This window comes from Garra rufa, chromosome 15, assembly GCF_049309525.1.
Source record: "Garra rufa chromosome 15, GarRuf1.0, whole genome shotgun sequence".
NCBI lineage: Eukaryota > Metazoa > Chordata > Actinopteri > Cypriniformes > Cyprinidae > Garra > Garra rufa.
In genome coordinates this window covers 41,577,883-41,595,285 of record NC_133375.1, presented here as the reverse complement: position 1 = coordinate 41,595,285, position 17,403 = coordinate 41,577,883, and the positions used below count along the sequence as shown (strand labels likewise).

At 32.9% G+C, this 17,403-nt stretch overlaps 2 protein-coding genes across 4 annotated transcripts in view; one reads left to right on the top strand and one right to left on the bottom strand.

The window, feature by feature from the left end:
- The window catches only part of sh3glb2a (SH3-domain GRB2-like endophilin B2a), a 32,954-nt gene extending 28,288 nt beyond the window's left edge, over positions 1-4,666 (top strand). For both annotated transcript variants that reach the window (XM_073818632.1, XM_073818633.1), the window contains exon 12: positions 353-4,666. In XM_073818632.1, coding sequence (XP_073674733.1) covers positions 353-460 — 108 coding nt within the window. In that variant the 3' untranslated portion in view covers positions 461-4,666. The remainder of the gene's footprint in view (positions 1-352) is intronic.
- Positions 4,667-4,726: 60 nt separating this feature from the next.
- On the bottom strand, positions 4,727-17,097 carry LOC141287618 (proline rich transmembrane protein 1B). 2 transcript variants are annotated; one of them, XM_073819773.1, is made up of 4 exons: positions 16,964-17,097; positions 11,539-12,011; positions 7,355-7,483; positions 4,727-5,768 (listed from the first exon to the last, which is right to left on the bottom strand). In XM_073819773.1, exons 1-4 carry the CDS (start codon positions 16,971-16,973, stop codon positions 5,622-5,624), a joined length of 759 nt encoding a protein of 252 aa, XP_073675874.1. In that variant the 5' UTR covers positions 16,974-17,097; the 3' UTR covers positions 4,727-5,621. The 2 variants fall into 2 exon arrangements, with proteins under 2 accessions (XP_073675874.1, XP_073675875.1); XM_073819774.1 differs by having other exon boundaries at positions 11,539-12,008; positions 16,964-17,088.
- Between the last annotated feature and the right edge of the window lie 306 nt (positions 17,098-17,403).

The following is a 17,403-nucleotide window of genomic DNA, read 5'->3' as shown; positions in this document are numbered from 1 at the left end:
CTTAACAGGTGCATGGAAAAGCAAGTGTTTTTGCCTGCAGTGTGTCCCCTTAATCTTCTTTTCAGTAAAAATGGGTGAAACATTGAATATTCAAATACACATTAAATATTTTTTTTTCTTCTGCCAATGTAAAATTAAACACGGTTAATATAGTGGCAAACAGTGAAGAAAATAGTAGAAAGCCAGTTATTTAATTTAGTTTGGTTCTTGGATTAAACATTTTGAATATATTTGGTTGAACTTATGATGCATTTGATGTCATTTTAATTGAATATTGTTGAATATTTAGAATTTCAATACTTCAAAAGCATTGTAAAGATTCTAAATGGATTCATTTCTCTTTTCTGATCAGCTCATCACTGTGTACACAGTGCCTGGAATGGACTCTGATTGGCTGATTGGAGAGAGAGGAAACCTGAAGGGGAAGGTGCCTGTTACATATCTGGAGCTGTTGAGCTAAAGAGGCGAGACACACAAACACACACACACACACACACACACACACACACACACACACACACACACACACACACACACACACACACACACACACACACACACACACACACACACTCTTACTTCCATCACACAGTTCCCAGCTTTAACACCCAGCAATGAGCAAACAGAATCATGGACACTTATGAGATCAACCCATGTGTGCGTCTATTTACCGAAAAGCAAACTATTGTGTGTTTACATGCATGTCAAGGGTGTACTGATTGACTGGGGCTTCATTTTTCTGTTTGATTTTAAGATGTTCCTGATGTCTCTGCTATTTTTAAAATTATTTTGGAGATGTAATATCACATAGTAGTATTACACTTCATCCTTTTTTAATACCTCAATCCCTTATGAATTATTAAATAATAGGATTAGTCAGCATTATAATTCAAAGAACACCTAATCTCACCTGAAATCATTAAATCACACAAATCTCAGAACTATTAATTCACAAATGCCTGAAACATTTGCTAATTGCGAGCACATGTATGTATGTAAATGTATGTGCCTGTTTTCTGCACTAAAAACTGTTCTGTGGTCAGTCAGAATGTCTTTTCTGCCTTTAGTATACAGATAACAATCTTTATTCAGCTTGTCCTGAAGCTGATAACAGATCTAAGCTCAATATTAAATGTTCAGCACTAACATATTTGCACTGATGAGCAACTTAGTTTTCTAGCAGACCTTTGTAAGCCTACATTAAACACGGCCTTAACCACATCTCATGCAGACAGATGTAATGTAATGAGCTCCAGCTAATGGCGTCTACAGCAGCACCGCTGTTAAAATTTTTCTTGGAGTGTCTGTGTGATCGAGATCAGAATATGAATGTTGATCTACAGCCTTAAATCGTTCATCGGCCAAACTTTTTTTTTTTCTTGCATGAGAGACAACAGTGCAATAATATCTGCTCATGCTCAGATACATTTACAGATGCTCTGCTGTGAGTGCCACTTTAGTTAGTATTTTATCTCTTTTATTAAGTATCTCCATCTTAAGACCCAATTTGACACGATTTACCATGTGAGGAATTTTATTGTAACTGTTCATGTTTTGAAATGTACTGTTGACACATTCCATTGTTTTTTTTTAAAGAAACAGTTCACCCAAAAATGAACATTTGCTGAAAATTTTCTCTCTCAGGTCATCTAAGATGTAGATGAGTTTGTTTCTTCATCAGATTTGGAGAAATGTGTCATTCTGTCACAACCTCATCAATGGATCCTCTTGGAGTGAATGGGTGCCGTCAGAATGAGAGTCCAAACAGCTGATAAAAACATCACAATAATCCACAAGTAATTCACACCATTCCAGTCCATCAATTAACATCTGGAGAAGAGAAATTTGTAAGAAACAAATCCATCATTTAAAACGTTTTTAACTTTATACCATTGCTTCTGGCTAAAGTCCATAATCTATAATAACGTTCCCTCCAGTGAAAAAGTCCATCTCCTGTTGTCTCTCACATCAAAATCCACCCACATATTTGTTTAGAGCTGATTTTTTTGCTTGTAAATGGTGCTTGATCTTGCAGATTTCTCTCCTGATTGTTTTTCACTCAAAAAAGCAACATTATTAAGCAATAAATATGTACATCTTCATGGATTTGTTTCTTAGAAACACAGGGTTGGGTTCTGACCATATGCACGTATTACTTCCTTGTTTAGACAGCTCAGTCATTTCCGGTCAACTGTACTGAGCCATAATAGGAGTGTCCTTTGCTCATTTTCTCTACATAATCAATTCACAATCGAAGAAAAGTTTAGTTTGTCTAAGAGAACCAAATGTCCGTTTTAAGACTGACAAACATGAGTTGAAAAAATTAGCTGAGTCAATCGGCTAAATATGTGCGAGTCATTGCTATGATCGACAGCAATAACCAAATGAAAAATCAGACAATCTGATGTCGAAAACAGAGCTGTGCATTAAATGATTCGGACTCAATTCAGAGTAACAAAATTACAGCAGTAACAAGTTTGTGTTGGTTGAATATAGGCTATTTAATAGCTTTTACAGTTTAAGAGAAAACTTGATGTAGATAAAAGGTGTAGTTAATAAATCGAATCTAAAATATTTCAAATTCATATTGAGTGCATTATTTAATTCTTATACCAATAATAATCAACTTAATTAATTTGTAGTTAACTATAAGTATTTAAATTTACCTTTATAGGCTGTTTGTGTCTGAGCATATTTATTTTATTTTAATGACTTTCTGCACTTGCTATACTATATACTTCAGTGCAGTAAAAGTACTAAAATTTGTTATACCAATAATTTAATAATAAATCGAAAAGCAAGACTTGAAAAAACTAGGGAGTTGAAATGGCAGCTGCAGTCAGTGATTGATCCTCTGCTGCCATCTTCTGGTTATAAGGGTAATTTCATGTCAATTTCATTTAAAAAAGTCCTTTTTTTCTGCGAAAATATTTTCTTTCATTTCGTCTTTTTGAAGTAAATTTTATTGCACACCTGTAGAGTGAAAAAAAATAAAGAATTTAAAATATTACAAGATTTTAAAAATGTGTTCATGACTATGAAGGCAAGTTGTTGATTATGATTATGTTGATTAGCTGTCAGCATTTAAACGTACAACTAGGTACTCTTGTGGGATTACCAGGCTCAGCATTGAAGTTATATGTTGTTAAATAATATGAAACTGAATGTTCATGCTGCTATTATTATTTACAATGTTGCAGTTATTATTTTTCTCAATTTCTGATAAGAACGAGGCAGCAGAGGAGTCTCAAGAGTCAATTGTATGAATTTGATTTCGATTCCAATGTGACAAAAAAAAAGTTAGATCAAGCGTATTTATTCTTTTTTTAGTTTTTTGCAAAACATTTAGTTGCAGCTGAATACTATGAGCAAAAGTCAACAGACGACATAAAAACTGGATTCGCTTATTGGCTGTTTTCAAAATAGAGCTGTGTGAATCTTGACAAATTGGGTGGTTCTGAAGAAAAAAACATTAGACAACTTAACAAAATCCCATGTAGGCCTTATTTAAAAGTGAATGGTCTCAAGATTTACTGGCTCATTACTGGATGAATCAGTGTTTTTGAATGAATGATCAAAGACAAATACATTATTAACAGCCCCTTTTCGCCACCTGCTGGCATAACAACATAATCGATAAATCTTTAACATTATTTAGAATGTCAAATTACTTTCGAAAGGATGATTTACTTTATTTTGCTCTCTATCATACATATAAGAGTTTATATCTGAACTATAAACTTTTAATCAAGTACTTCTGTGGTTATTTGAATGTTTGTGTGACAGAAATAATGAACTGTGTGGTTTTTCGATACCCAACCCTATACAAACATGCACTTTTTGGCTTCTCAAGACATTAACTGATGGACTGGAGTGGTGTGGATTATTGTGATGTTTTCATCAGCTGTTTGGACTCTCATTCTGACGGTACCCATTTACTGTAGTGGATCTGATGAGCAAGTGATGCAATGCAAGCTTTCTACAAATCTGATGAAGAAACAAACTCATCTACATCTCTGAAGTTTTTAGCAAACTTTATATTTTTCTGTGCGAACCTTTATTTTAAGTCTAATGCTGTGTTTCTGTGTCTGTCTCAAGAGTTTCTTCACCTCTCAAACTATTCTGACTGATGTACTTTATATTAAGTATACAATTTTATTTATTTCTATAGTGCACAGTTTCTGAAACCCAAGGTTGCTTGATGTATGTAGATTTAAACCATACTTGATTGATTTATGCCATAAAGAACTGCACTGCACAACTTTTTTTTTTAATATGACACCTATTAATATATATTTATTTTAAATTAATTTTAAACCTTGCTTTGTTTAGAGTCTGCCTTCATAGCTTACTTCATGTTTATTTATTTTATTTAGTGTCAAAGTGCAGCTAAACATTATTTAGATATTGTGTTCAATGTGCAGTATTTAATGTTTTATTTTGCACCTGTGATTGTGGTTGTTGTATAATGGCCAAAAAAAAAGAGTTTATGAAGGAATGAACCCATATAAGCCAACGTGGTAAATTTAATTCCTCTGAGAGAAAAGCTCTTGTCCATGACGCCCTCTGTTGGTTTTTTGCTCTTTGTTGTATTTAATGGCGGCTGTCCAAGCCTTGTGGAGAGAATCAAGCTTAATCATGCAATAAAAGCCATTTTATTGCTATATATCGGTTTCAAGGTCTTTACTGATAATTTAAACACGCAAACTCTTGTGTTTTTTTTTTTGGTTAACTTTTTATTTGGTGCAACATAAATACATTGGGTTTCACACAGTAGTGCTTATTACAAACACTTAGAGACTGTACAATTGATTCAATTTGTTAGCAATTGTAGATTATGTTAGTCTTTACATAACAGAAGTCAACAGAAACACAAGGTTTATTGCCAGTGACAGGAAGGTCTTTCATTTCCTATTCCAGGAACAAATTAATGTAATTGTCCGTAAATATAGACTCTATCAATGATTGTCTTCTGAAAGTATGTATCATAGCACATTATGCAATGAAATCAGGTCTAAAATGTAAGATGTTAATGCTTAAATCTCACACTTTGTGCTTTCCAAGATTCGCTGATACTGCTATACAGGAGTTTCAGTTCTTTGTTAATGAAATTAATGCGTTTTATTCAGCAAGGATGTATTAAATTGATCAAACGTGACAGACATTTGAAACATTTATAATGTTTTCAGAAAAAATAAGTTAAAATTAAGCAAGTTTTTGCTTGAAACAAGTAGCAAAATAATCTAGTTGTCTGCTTCAAAAAAGATGATTTTCCTTACCCCATTGGCAGATTATTTTGCTTTGTTTCAAGCAAAAACTTGCTTAATTTTAACTTCTTTTTTTCTGAAAACAAGAAAATTTTTACTGGTCTAGAAAAAAAATAATTCTTGATTTGAACATTTTTAGATATTTTGGCTGGAAACAGGAAAATATCGTAATAAGAATAGCATTTTTTGCAGTTTCTGAAGGATCGTGTGATTGAAGACTGGAGTACTGATTCTGAAAATCCAGGATTGATCACAGAAATAAATTACATTTGAACAGATATTCACATTTTAAATTGCAATAATATTTAACTGTTTTTATTGTAGTTTTGATCAAATAAATGCAGAAGAAAGCTTCTATGCACAAAGCACTATCACTACATATATAATCCAGCCCACAAAAACAAATATGCCGAACATCAAACTAAACATGACAAGCATACGAGCCTTCTGGGATGTTTTCTCAGCTTCACGGATGTCACCTCTGGTCAGCGCCGCACGAGTCTGCAGAGAAGTCAGAGGTCATCATTTATTAATATCACTATACATGAACAGTCAAGCCCGAAATTATTCATACTGGCAAATTCTGACTTAAAGTTACTTTTATTCAACCAGCAAGTTTTTTTTGACCGGAAATGACACAGATGTCTCCCAAAAGATAATAAGACGATGTACAAGAGGCATCATTGTGGAAAAAAATGTTTCTCAGCTTTTATTTACATTTGAACAAAAAGTGGCATGTCCAAAATTATTCATACCCTTTGCAAACTGTCACAGTCTATGGGAAAATCCAAAGTTCTATACCATTCCAAATAGTCCAAGCCGATCTAAAGCATCCTAATTACCCTGATTCATTGGGAACAGCTGTTTTAATCAACTCAACAGGTGAAAAACAGAAGCTCTCTGCTGTTGGTTTGTGGACAGTCATGACTAAGACAAAGGAGCTCACTGAGGACCTGCTTTTTTGTTTTGAAATTCCAGTGGCTACAGTGCAAAGTATTATTAAAAAAATACAAGACATTCTGCACACTGAAAAATCTCAGAAGACGTGGTCAGAAGCCAAAAGTGACACCTGTGCTGGCCAGGAGGATAGTGAGAGAGGTACATAAGAATCCAAGGATCACCACCAAGACCATCCTGATGAATCTGGGCTCTGCTGGTGGCAACATCTCAAGGCAGACAGTCCAACAGACACTGAACACCGCTGGGTTCCACAGACGCAGACCAAAGAGGACACCACTTCTCCAGATAAGGCACACAAAAGCCCGCTTGGCCTTTGCAAATGCTCATCTAGACAAAGAAGAAGACTTCTGGTCTTCTGTTTAATGGCCAGATGAAGCAAAAATCGAATTGTTTGGCCTTCAACCCTAAGAACACCATCCCCACTGTCAAACATGGTGGTGGGAACCTTATGTTTTTCACCAGGGAACTTAATCTCAGTAAACAGCACCATGAAAAAGGAGCAATACATCAAAATTCTCAACAAACAACATCAGGCAGTCTGCAGAGAAACCTGGCCTTGGGCACCAGTGGACATTTCAGCACGACAACAACCCAAAACACACAGCAAAAGTGGTGAAGAAATGGTTAGCAGACAAAAACATTAACGTTTTGCAGTGGCCCAGCCAGAGTCCTGACTTAAATCAATTTGAGAATCTGTGGAGGGAGCTAAAGATCAGGCTGATGGCAAGGAGACCCTCCAACCTGAAAGAGTTGGAGCTCATCGCTAAAGATGAATGGGCAAAAATACCAGTGGAGACATGCAAAAAGCTGCTCAGCAATTATAGGACGTGTTTTAATTGTTGTAATAGCCAATAAAGGCTTTTCTATTGATTATTGAGAAGGGTATGAATAATTGTGGACATGCCACTTTTTGTTCAAATGTAAATAAAAGAGTAATATTTTTTTCCACAATGATGCCTCTTGTACATCATCTTATCTTCTGGGAGAAGCCTGTGTCATTTCTAATTAAAAAAAAAAACTTGCTGGTTGAAGAAAAGTAACTTTAAGTCCGAATTTGCCAGGGGTATGAATAATTTTGGGCTTGACTGTATGTATTTGTGCTAATGCATTGTTTTTCAGGTGCTCACTTCATACGAGTACATGACAGCGACGAGGCCGCTCATGATACAGCAGAAGATAGTCACCAGCAGAGACTCAACCAGGTAATCTTTAGGTAACGGCGGCTGCTCCTCTCCCATCGGCGGCCCGTTCATGTACTGAAATCAAGAGTTAGATGTTTAGATCCAAACAGCAAGAATAAGCAATGACTAGACCTGAAGCTCCTGACCTACAATTAATCATTAGTTATTTACTTGATGCCCTTCATCCAAAGTGACTCATAACCAAGAATATCCTTTAGATGAGTTCAAGATTTTGTTTAGAGAGAATACAATAAGGGTAATGCAGTTAATGCCTTAACTAACATTAACAAACAATCAGCAAAACATGTATTAAATGTTGAATTTTACATTGACTGAAATTCACAAATGCTTTAGACATCTTCATTTTTAGTTCATGTTAACTAACATGTTAACAAATTAAACCTTTTTGTAATGAAATTTTGAGACAACGTTAAAAGATACACTCTGCATTTGTAGTTTTACTTAATTAGTATTACGTTAAATAATTCATTTTGAAGACTTTGTACAAGCATAAAATGGGTGTCCTTATTTTTGTTTACCCTGCTGTTGAAGGGTTTGGGTCTGAGTTTGAATTCAGAGTATAGTAGCATCTGTATAATCCTTATAGAATGCTCTTCTGAATTCAGCCTCTCTGTGTTCATGTGGTGCATTCAGCTAATATGTTTGGAATATACTACATTAGCATACTACTTTTATTATTTATGTTATGTAATGATATGACACAGATAGTGTGCTAATATGCTATTTTGACATGCAGTATGCAGCCAGTGTTGCATACTACTCATTTCACATACAGTACTGTTTTATGTCTTTTTATGTATAAGGGACATGGGCATATTTGAATGCTACTAGGATCATTATATGTGACCCTGGACCACAAAACCAGTCTTAAGTCGCTGGGGTATATTTGTAGCAATAGCCAAAAATACATTGTATGGGTCAAAATTATTGATTTTTCTTTTATGCCAAAAATCATTAGGAAATTAGATCATGTTCCATGAAGATTTTTTTGTAAAATTCCTACTATAAACCTATCAAAATGTAATTTTTGATTAGTAATATGCATTGTTAAGAACTTAATTTGGACAACTTTAAAGGTGATTTTCTCAGTATTTAGATTTTTTTGCACCCTCAGATTCCAGATTTTCAAATAGATGTATCTCAGCCAAATATTGTCCTATCCTAACAAACCATACATCAATAGAAAGCTTATTTATTGAGCTTTCATATGATGTATATATCTCAGTTTTGTAAAATTTTACCTTATGACTGGTTTTGTGGTCCAGGGTCACATATTTCATTATATTTCAAAGTCTCTGTCACAGAAACAAGCATGATGCATCTGCATCTTTTCAATGTAAATATAGCATAAAAATAAAAACGCTTTAAAAATTACTTAAAAAGTTAAATTAGTTAAATGGTTATTATCATTAACTAAATTTAAAACCATAGATAATTTCAGTTTTTGAAATAAAATATATTTGTAAAAAATTAAATGTAATTTATTTCTGCTAGGTGTGAAGGCAATATTTCAAATTTTCATGTAGTAAAAACTAAAACTTTGTATTTATAAATAAATATATAGACATAAATACTACTAAAACTGAACACAGACTAATGAAAATAAAATATTTTTATTTAAAAATAAAATAAAATCCTCTTTCTCTCTTGGCTTGCTCCCTTTTAATCAGGGGTCGCCGCAGCGGAGTGATCCGCACCGCAAATTTGTAAATATAACATATTTAATGTTTTTATTTTATTTCAATTAAAGATTTGAATTAATAAACTTAATGTGATATTTGTCAGGCATACAGGAATGATAAATAGATTTCTGTAATTGTACTAAAAATTGTTTTATAACCAGGTGAGAAGTCTTCAGTGTCACATGATCCTTCAGAAATCATTGTAATATGTGACCCTGGACCACAAAACCAGCCATAAGGTAAAATTTTACAAAACTGAGATTTATACATCATATGAAAGCTCAATAAATAAGCTTTCTATTGATGCATAGTTTGTTAGAATAGAACAATATTTGACCGAGATACATCTATTTGAAAATCTGTAATCTGAGGGTGCAAAAAAATCTAAATACTGAGAAAATCACCTTTAAAGTTGTCCATATTAGGTTCTTAACAATGCATTTTACAAATCAAAAATTACTTTTTGATATATTTACAGTAGGAATTTTACAAAAAATCTTCATGGAACATGATCTTTACTTAATTTCCTAATGATTTTTGGCATAAAAGAAAAATCAAAAATTTTGACCCATGCAATGTATTTTTGGCTATTGCTACAAATATACCCCAGCGACTTAAGACTGGTTTTGTGGTCCAGGGTCACATATGCTGTTTTGCTGGTCAAGAATAAGATAATGTGACTGGAGTAATAATGCTAAAAATTCAGCTTTGAAATCGCATGAATAAATTTCATTTTAAAATGTATTCAAATAGAAAGCAGTTACTTTAAACATTAGAAATATTTCAAAATGTTACTGTTAGTAAAACTGTTTACTGCTATTAAAAATCTAACTGTTCAAAAACTTTTGACTGGTAATGTATGACTGTGAAATACACTAAATAAACTATTTATTGGAGTAGGTTTTTCAAGAAACAACTATTTCATGCTTTCTATTTCCAAATTTCACATGATTCAGTGTTACTGTTTCTTTAATTAATTCTGAAAATTACTAGCCATTTCTGAGTGAAAATAGAAGTTTTAAAAGTTTTTTCCCCCAGTGTACAGTATGCATTATATTAAGTTGGTTTGTTTATGTTAAAACTGTGGAATCGAAATGGATGGAAAGTTTCCCAAACTAGACTTAAAGTAGGACTGCAGTGGGTTTGATTGAGTTGATAAAAATCTAATAATTCATTATAAAAATGCTAAATAAAAACAGAATAATACATTAGAACACTAAAAATAGAAATATTTCATTTGTTTGTTCATTTTGCATTTTATCTATGGGACATTAACCCACATCGGAGAACTATGAACATGCAAATGTTGTACTAAATTATTGAAATATTAACTTTCGCAGGGATATTTCAACTTAATATTTTTTCCGAATTTGCTGCCATTATGTTAATATGTATTATGCAATCCATAAAAGAGTAAATAATCTGATTAGGAGCATTTTAAAATGTAATCAAATAATTCATTTTCTGTAATCTGATTACATAATCCAGATTACATGTAATCAGTTACTTCCCAGCAATGGAAATATTGTTTCTGCTTGAGACTTTGAGTTAATCAGCATCACGTTTATAAGTTAAAGGAACACTCCACTTCTTTTGGAAATAGGCTCATTCTCCAACTCCTCCCGAGTTAATAAGTTGATTTTTACCGTTTTGAAATCCATTCAGCCGTTCTCCTGTTCTGGCGATATCACTTTTAGCATAGCTTAGCATAGATCATTGAATCCTATTAGACCAATAGCATCGCGTTCAAAAATAACCAATGAGTTTCAGTATTTGTCCTATTTAAAACTTGATTGTTCTGCAATTATATCGTGTACTAAGACCGGCGGAAAATGTAAAGCTGCGATTTTCTAGGCTGATAAGATTAGGAACTACACTCCCATTCCGGCGTAATAGTCAAGGAAGTTTGCTGCCGTAATATGGACACAGCAGGTGCAGTAATACCACGCAGCGCCTGAAATTAGTTCCCAGCTGGGTAACTTCCAACGAGGAACACTCCCTGTGCATGCAGTTGGTCACGTTGTGCTGCGATGTGCTGCTTGATATTACTGCGCCTGCTGTGTCTATATTACGGCAGCAAACTTCCTTGACTATTACGCCGGAATGGGAGTGTAGTTCCTAATCTTATCGGCCTAGAAAATCGCATCTTTACATTTTCCGCCGGTCTTAGTACACGATATAACTACAGAAGAGTCAAGTTTTATATAGGACAAATATGGAAACTCGTTGGTCATTTTTGAACGCGATGCTACTGGTCTAATAGGATTCAATGATCTACGCTAAGCTATGCTAAAAGTGATATCGCCATAACAGGAGAACGGCTGAATGGATTTCAAAACGGTAAAACTCAACTTATTAACTCGGGGGAGTTGGAGAATGAGCCTATTTCCAAAAAAAGTGGAGTGTTCCTTTAAAGCATGTTCTTACTATGGTGTAGGATGGATAGGTGGATGGAGGGAGGAAGGAGGGCTGGTAGTAAGCAGGATTGGCTCCAGGTTGACAGGCGATGACGGGCTGGTTGGGGTAATGCGGCAGCGGTGAGGGGTACATGAGGTAGGCTGTTTTGGGGTCCGGTGGGCTGTATGGAGGAGGGTTTGGTGGGACGCTGCTGGTCGGGCCGTCGCCTCCAGCGGGCCCCGTGTACGGCGGGTGGAGGGCGTGGGTGCTGTCCGTGTCGAATGCCGGATTCAGGGTCCTGTTGCTGTCAGTGTCATACGCATGATGTGCCGTTTGGATGCTGTCCGTGTCATTCGTAGGGCCGGCGGTGAGGATGCTGACCGAGTCGTATGCGGGAACGCTGGGTAAGCTGGTGGCTTCTCTCTGTCTGGAGGAATCATGAGCTTCCTGGAGGCCGGGAGGCCCGGTTTGTGTTCGATCATCAGGGATGTTTGGAGGAGCTGCTGATGAACAGGACAGACAAATAGGTGATGTTATATTTACATTGATTTTTAAATACACTCGCATTCAGAAGTTTAGAGTCACTAAGGTTTTTTCATATTTTTGAACAAATAAAGAAACAATTCTAAATAGCTGTTCTCTTTGTTAATATATTTCAAAATGTAATTTATTTCTGTGATCAAAGCTGAATTTTCAGCATCTTCAGTCTTCAGGTTCACATGATCCTTCAGAAATCATTCTAATATGCTGATTTGCTGCTTAAGAAATATTTAAGATTATTATCATAGTTTAAAACAGTTGTGCTGCCTAATGTTTGTGGAAACTGTGATGCATTTTATTTTTCAGGATTCACAGATAAATAGAAAGTACAAAAGTACAGCATTTATTTGAAATAGAAATCATTTGTAATAATATAAACGTCTGTACTGTTACTTTTCATAAATTCAGTGCATCCTTGCTGAATAACTGTATTTATTACTTTAAAAAGTCGGTAACACTTTACAATAAGGTTCATTAGTTAACATTAGTTAACCATATTAGTTAACATGAACTAATAATGAACTGCACTTATACAGCATTTATTAATCTTTGTTAATGTTAATTTCAACATTTACTAATACATTATTAAAATCTTGTTAACATTAGTTAATGCAGTGTGAACTAACATGAACAAACAATGAACAACTGTATTTCCGTTAACTAACGTTAATAAAGATTAGTAAATACATTAACAAATGTATTGCTCATGGTTAGTTCATGTTAGTTAGTACATTAACTAATGTTTAACTAATGAACCTTATTGTAAAGTGTTACCAAAAAGTCTTACTGACCTTAAACTGTTTCAGTGGCCTAACATGTCAGATTCTGACTCCAATTCTGTTGTTTTGTGCAACTTATTTTGTAATGCTGAAATTTAAATGCATTTATTTAAAACAACATTTAAATATTTTTTCTATACCACCAGTCAAATGTTTATGAACAGTAAGGTTTTTAATGTTTTTTTTTTTTAAAGAAGTCTCTTCTGCTCACAAAGCCTGCATTTATTTCATCCAAAGTACAGCAAAAACGGTGAAATTTTAAAATATTTTTACTATTTAAAATAGCTGTTCTCTTTGTTATTATATTTTAAAATGTAATTTATTCTTGTGATTTCAAAGCTGAATTTTCAGCATCATTACTCCAGTCTTCAGTGTCACATGATCCTTCAGAAATCATTCTAATATGATAATTTGCTGCTCAAGAAACATTTCTGATTATTATCGTAGTTTAAAACAATTGTGCTGCCTAATATGTTTGTGGAAACTGTGATGCATTTTATTAAAGTTCAAAAGAACAGCATTTATTTGAAATAGAAATCTTTTGCAACATTAAATGTCTTTTGATTTAATGCAAAAAAAAACCTTAAACTGTTTCAGTGGCCTAACATGTCAAAATTACACTTCTTGTGTAACTTATTTTGTAATGCTGAAATTAATGCATTTAAAAAATTTTGTATACCACCAGTAAAATGTTTATGAACAGTAAGGTTTTTAATGTTTTTAAGTCTCTTCTGCTCACCAAGCCTTCATTTATTTGATCCAAAGTACAGCAAAAATAGTTAATTTTGAAATATTTTTACTATTAAAATAACAGTTTTCTTTTAGCATCATTACTTCAGTGTCACACGATCCTTCAGAAATCATTCTAATATTCCGATTTGCTGCTCAAAAAACATTTATTATCATGTCGAAAACAGCTGAGTAGAATTTGTTTCAGGTTTCTTTGATGAATGGAAAGTTTAGAAGAACAGCATTTATCTGAAATAGAAATCTTTTTTAAAGGCTTTATCATCACTTTTGATCAATTTAAAGCATCCTTGCTAAATAAAAGTATTAATTTGTATCATTTCTAATATAATTTTTTTTCCCATTAAATGCTATTCATCAAAGAATCCTGAAAAAATGTCCTCAACTATTTTAAATATTGGTAAGAATAATAATAATAATAAATGTTTCTTGAACAGCCAATCAGCATATGAGAATGATTTCTGAAGGATCATGTGATGCTGAAGACTGGAGTAATGATGCTAAAAATGTAGCTTTGATCACAGGAATAAATTACATTTTACAATATATTTAAATAGAAAGCAGTTATTTTAAATAGTAAAAATATTTCAGAATTTGATTTGTATTTTGGATCAAATAAATGCAGGCTTGGTGAAAATCAGTGAAAATCTTACTGTTCAAAAACTTTTGATTATTTAAAACTAAAACCATACATTTTTTTTTTACTTGAAATAAAACCCCAACGTTGGCTGAAATAAAATAATATATAATTAAAATAAAATGATATATTATTAAAGATGTTATTTTTTTTAATGAGTAAATTTTAATGCACCCTTAGTGACTAAAAGTATTCATTTCTTAAAAAAAAAAAAAGTTTATTTTGAGTGGCCCAATTCTGACTCAACCTATGACAAGTGTTTGAGAGTTCACTTTAGTAATTGCAAAAGAACGTTTTGGTGTAGACTATTTTATGTAAAAAAATAAAAATAAATAATAAACATCTAGTAATTTTTGCATGTTGGTCAGTGTAGTTTTTGACAACCATCTTAGATTTAGTCTTAGTCTTAGTCTTTTGGACTAAAATGCTTCTTAGTTTTAGTCAAATTTTAGTCACTTCTATATGTGATAGTTTTAGTCCAATTTTAGTCGACGAAAAGTCAAAAAGGTTTTAGTCTAGTTTTAGTCAAAAAAAGGGAAAAAAGTAGTCTTTTAACAAATTAATGTAGGTCAGTAAGTATTTTGCTGTTGGGTAGTGTCACTTGTAAGTTCTGAAAATAGCAGATCTATAGTTCAACACAATGTGAGCTTCCGGATCGACTATTTTCACCAATAATTACAATAATGAAGGAATGTTTTAGAACATAAAAGACAAACAAGGATGGAATGCTAAAACGGCTTGCCATACTAGTATAGCAAAGAGTATTTAATGCTAAAACGGCTTGCCATAGCGTCAGATACTTTTTAAGTTTTAATTGGCATGCACAATAAGCAGAAATGTCATGCATTTTAAACGTCTGACGGACCACCCACTAACATTTTCGTCTATTCTCGTCTCGTCAACGAAATCTCACACGTCTCGTCATGTTTTAGTCATCAACGAGCCATTTTTATCTCGTCATCGTCTCGTTATCGTCATGAAAAAAAAGTGGCGTCAACGAAATGATTTCGTCATCGTCATCGTTGACGAAAACAACACTGATGTTGGTTTAGTTGCTGCTGCACACATGACTGTAATATTCCACCTTAGAGTTATTTGAAACTCACTCTCCATTCGGAAACTCAGCTCGGGAAGAAACCTTCACCTCCAAAACAGCCCATCAATTATTCACTGCTGATATACAAGCCCCTTTAACGCTCAGAAATGGTCGAAAGTGATCAGGTGCTTTCTGGAGACCCATTTATGTTCTTTTAAATGAATGATGATAGTTAGCATGATCTCCTCTAAATGCTGGTCAGGCCTCAGTGAGTTTCTTATTCTCAGCTGAAGTGACACACATCACAAATAGCAAACTGACACATAAACATGTTTATGTGTGAAAACTAAATTTTGAAAAAAAAAAAGTTTCTTTTCAATCAAGTGTGCACTTCATAACATAATTGGCTTAACTGAAAGATATACATACTACTTAAGAAACATAATGAAACATTTAACAAGTTATCGGTGCTGTAATTTTTTAATGCATTTATTTAGATTTTTTGTAGATTATTGAAATATTTTTGCTGTTCAATAAAATGTTTTGCACTTCAGTTGTTTTTTGCATAAAGACATACCTGGGTTATTATTGTTAAATAAAACTAAATCCATAGAAAAATGCAATTACTTGCAATAAAATGTATGTTAACTGAAATTAAATATATAAAATTACTTGTTTTATTTCAGCTAGTTGACAAGGCCAAAATTTCAAAACTTTTGTTTAGTTTAAGTACTAAAATAACTATTAAGACACTTCAACTAATAAAATAAAATGAATAACAAATTTAGGCATTAAAAAGACAATCATTTATAAATGACTACAACTTATACAACAGGTAAGATTAAAGTGAAAACAAAGTGTACAAATTTAAATCTAATTTACAATATAAACAAAAACTATAATAGTATACCAATGATACTAAAATAACTAAATTTACTAAAATAACTAAAATTAACACATACATATTAACTGAAATTAAATATATAAAATTAGTTGTTTTATTTCAGCTAGTTGACAAGGAAAAACTTTCTAAACTTTTGTTTATATGAAGTACTAAATAACTATTAAGAAACTTCAAGTAATAAATAAAAATCTATAACAAATATAGACATAAAAGAATTTAAAAGACAACTATTTATAAATGACTAAAACCTTAGTGTAAGATTAAAGTGAGAACAAAGTGTACAAATTTAAATCTAATTTACAATATAAACAAAAACTATAATAGTATATCAATGATACTAAAATAACTGAAATGAAATATATAAAATTGCTTGTTTTATTTCAGCTAGGTGACAAGGCAAAAGTTTCGATTTTTGTTTAAAGTATTAAAATAACCTTTAAGAAAATTCAACTAATAAATAAAAACGAATAACAAATATAGACATAAACTTTTACTAAATTGCTAAAACTTTAGGCAAGATTAAAGTAAAAAAAAAGTATAAAAATCAAATAATATATAATTTACAATATAAACAAAATCTATAATAATATGTCAATAAAACTAGAATAACACTGGCTCATATCTGCTGTTTTGTTTTTACTCGTTTTTCCATCATCATGTCTGTGTTTTATAAACAGATGAGTTTATTCAACTACTCATGTTCCTGGCCATTTTCCAGCCTCACCAGTGTTCTGACGTGAGGATGATGAACAGAAAAGTTTCCATGAGTTTGCTGGACTGAAAGCATGAATGATAAAGGCTGGTCATTTTACCTGGGTCCATCAGCGACGGTCAGAGGTAATCAGGAAGCAGAATAATCCTGTGGGAAATATCCAGCAACGTTCAGGATCAGACGTGTGTGTGTCTGTGTGAAATGGCTGTGGCTTGTGTGATCTCTCTCTCTCTCTTTCTCTCTCTCTCTCCCTGAACAGTATCATGTCTGTTTAATAATTGACGACTGAGACCGTGTGTTTGTGTTTATGAGTGTCCTTCTGAACATAACCGCACGTGTTGATCTCTTATTGTAAACAAATGTTCCTTTTATATATAAGATTGTTTAAATGTTAAGTTTTCATCAAACAAAATGCATGACATTTTGACATAAGATATTTCACATAAGACGTTTACATAGTCCACAAGAGACAATAATAGTTGAATTTGTTCAAAAGTTAACATACACTTGATTCTTAATACTTTGTTGTTACCTGAATGA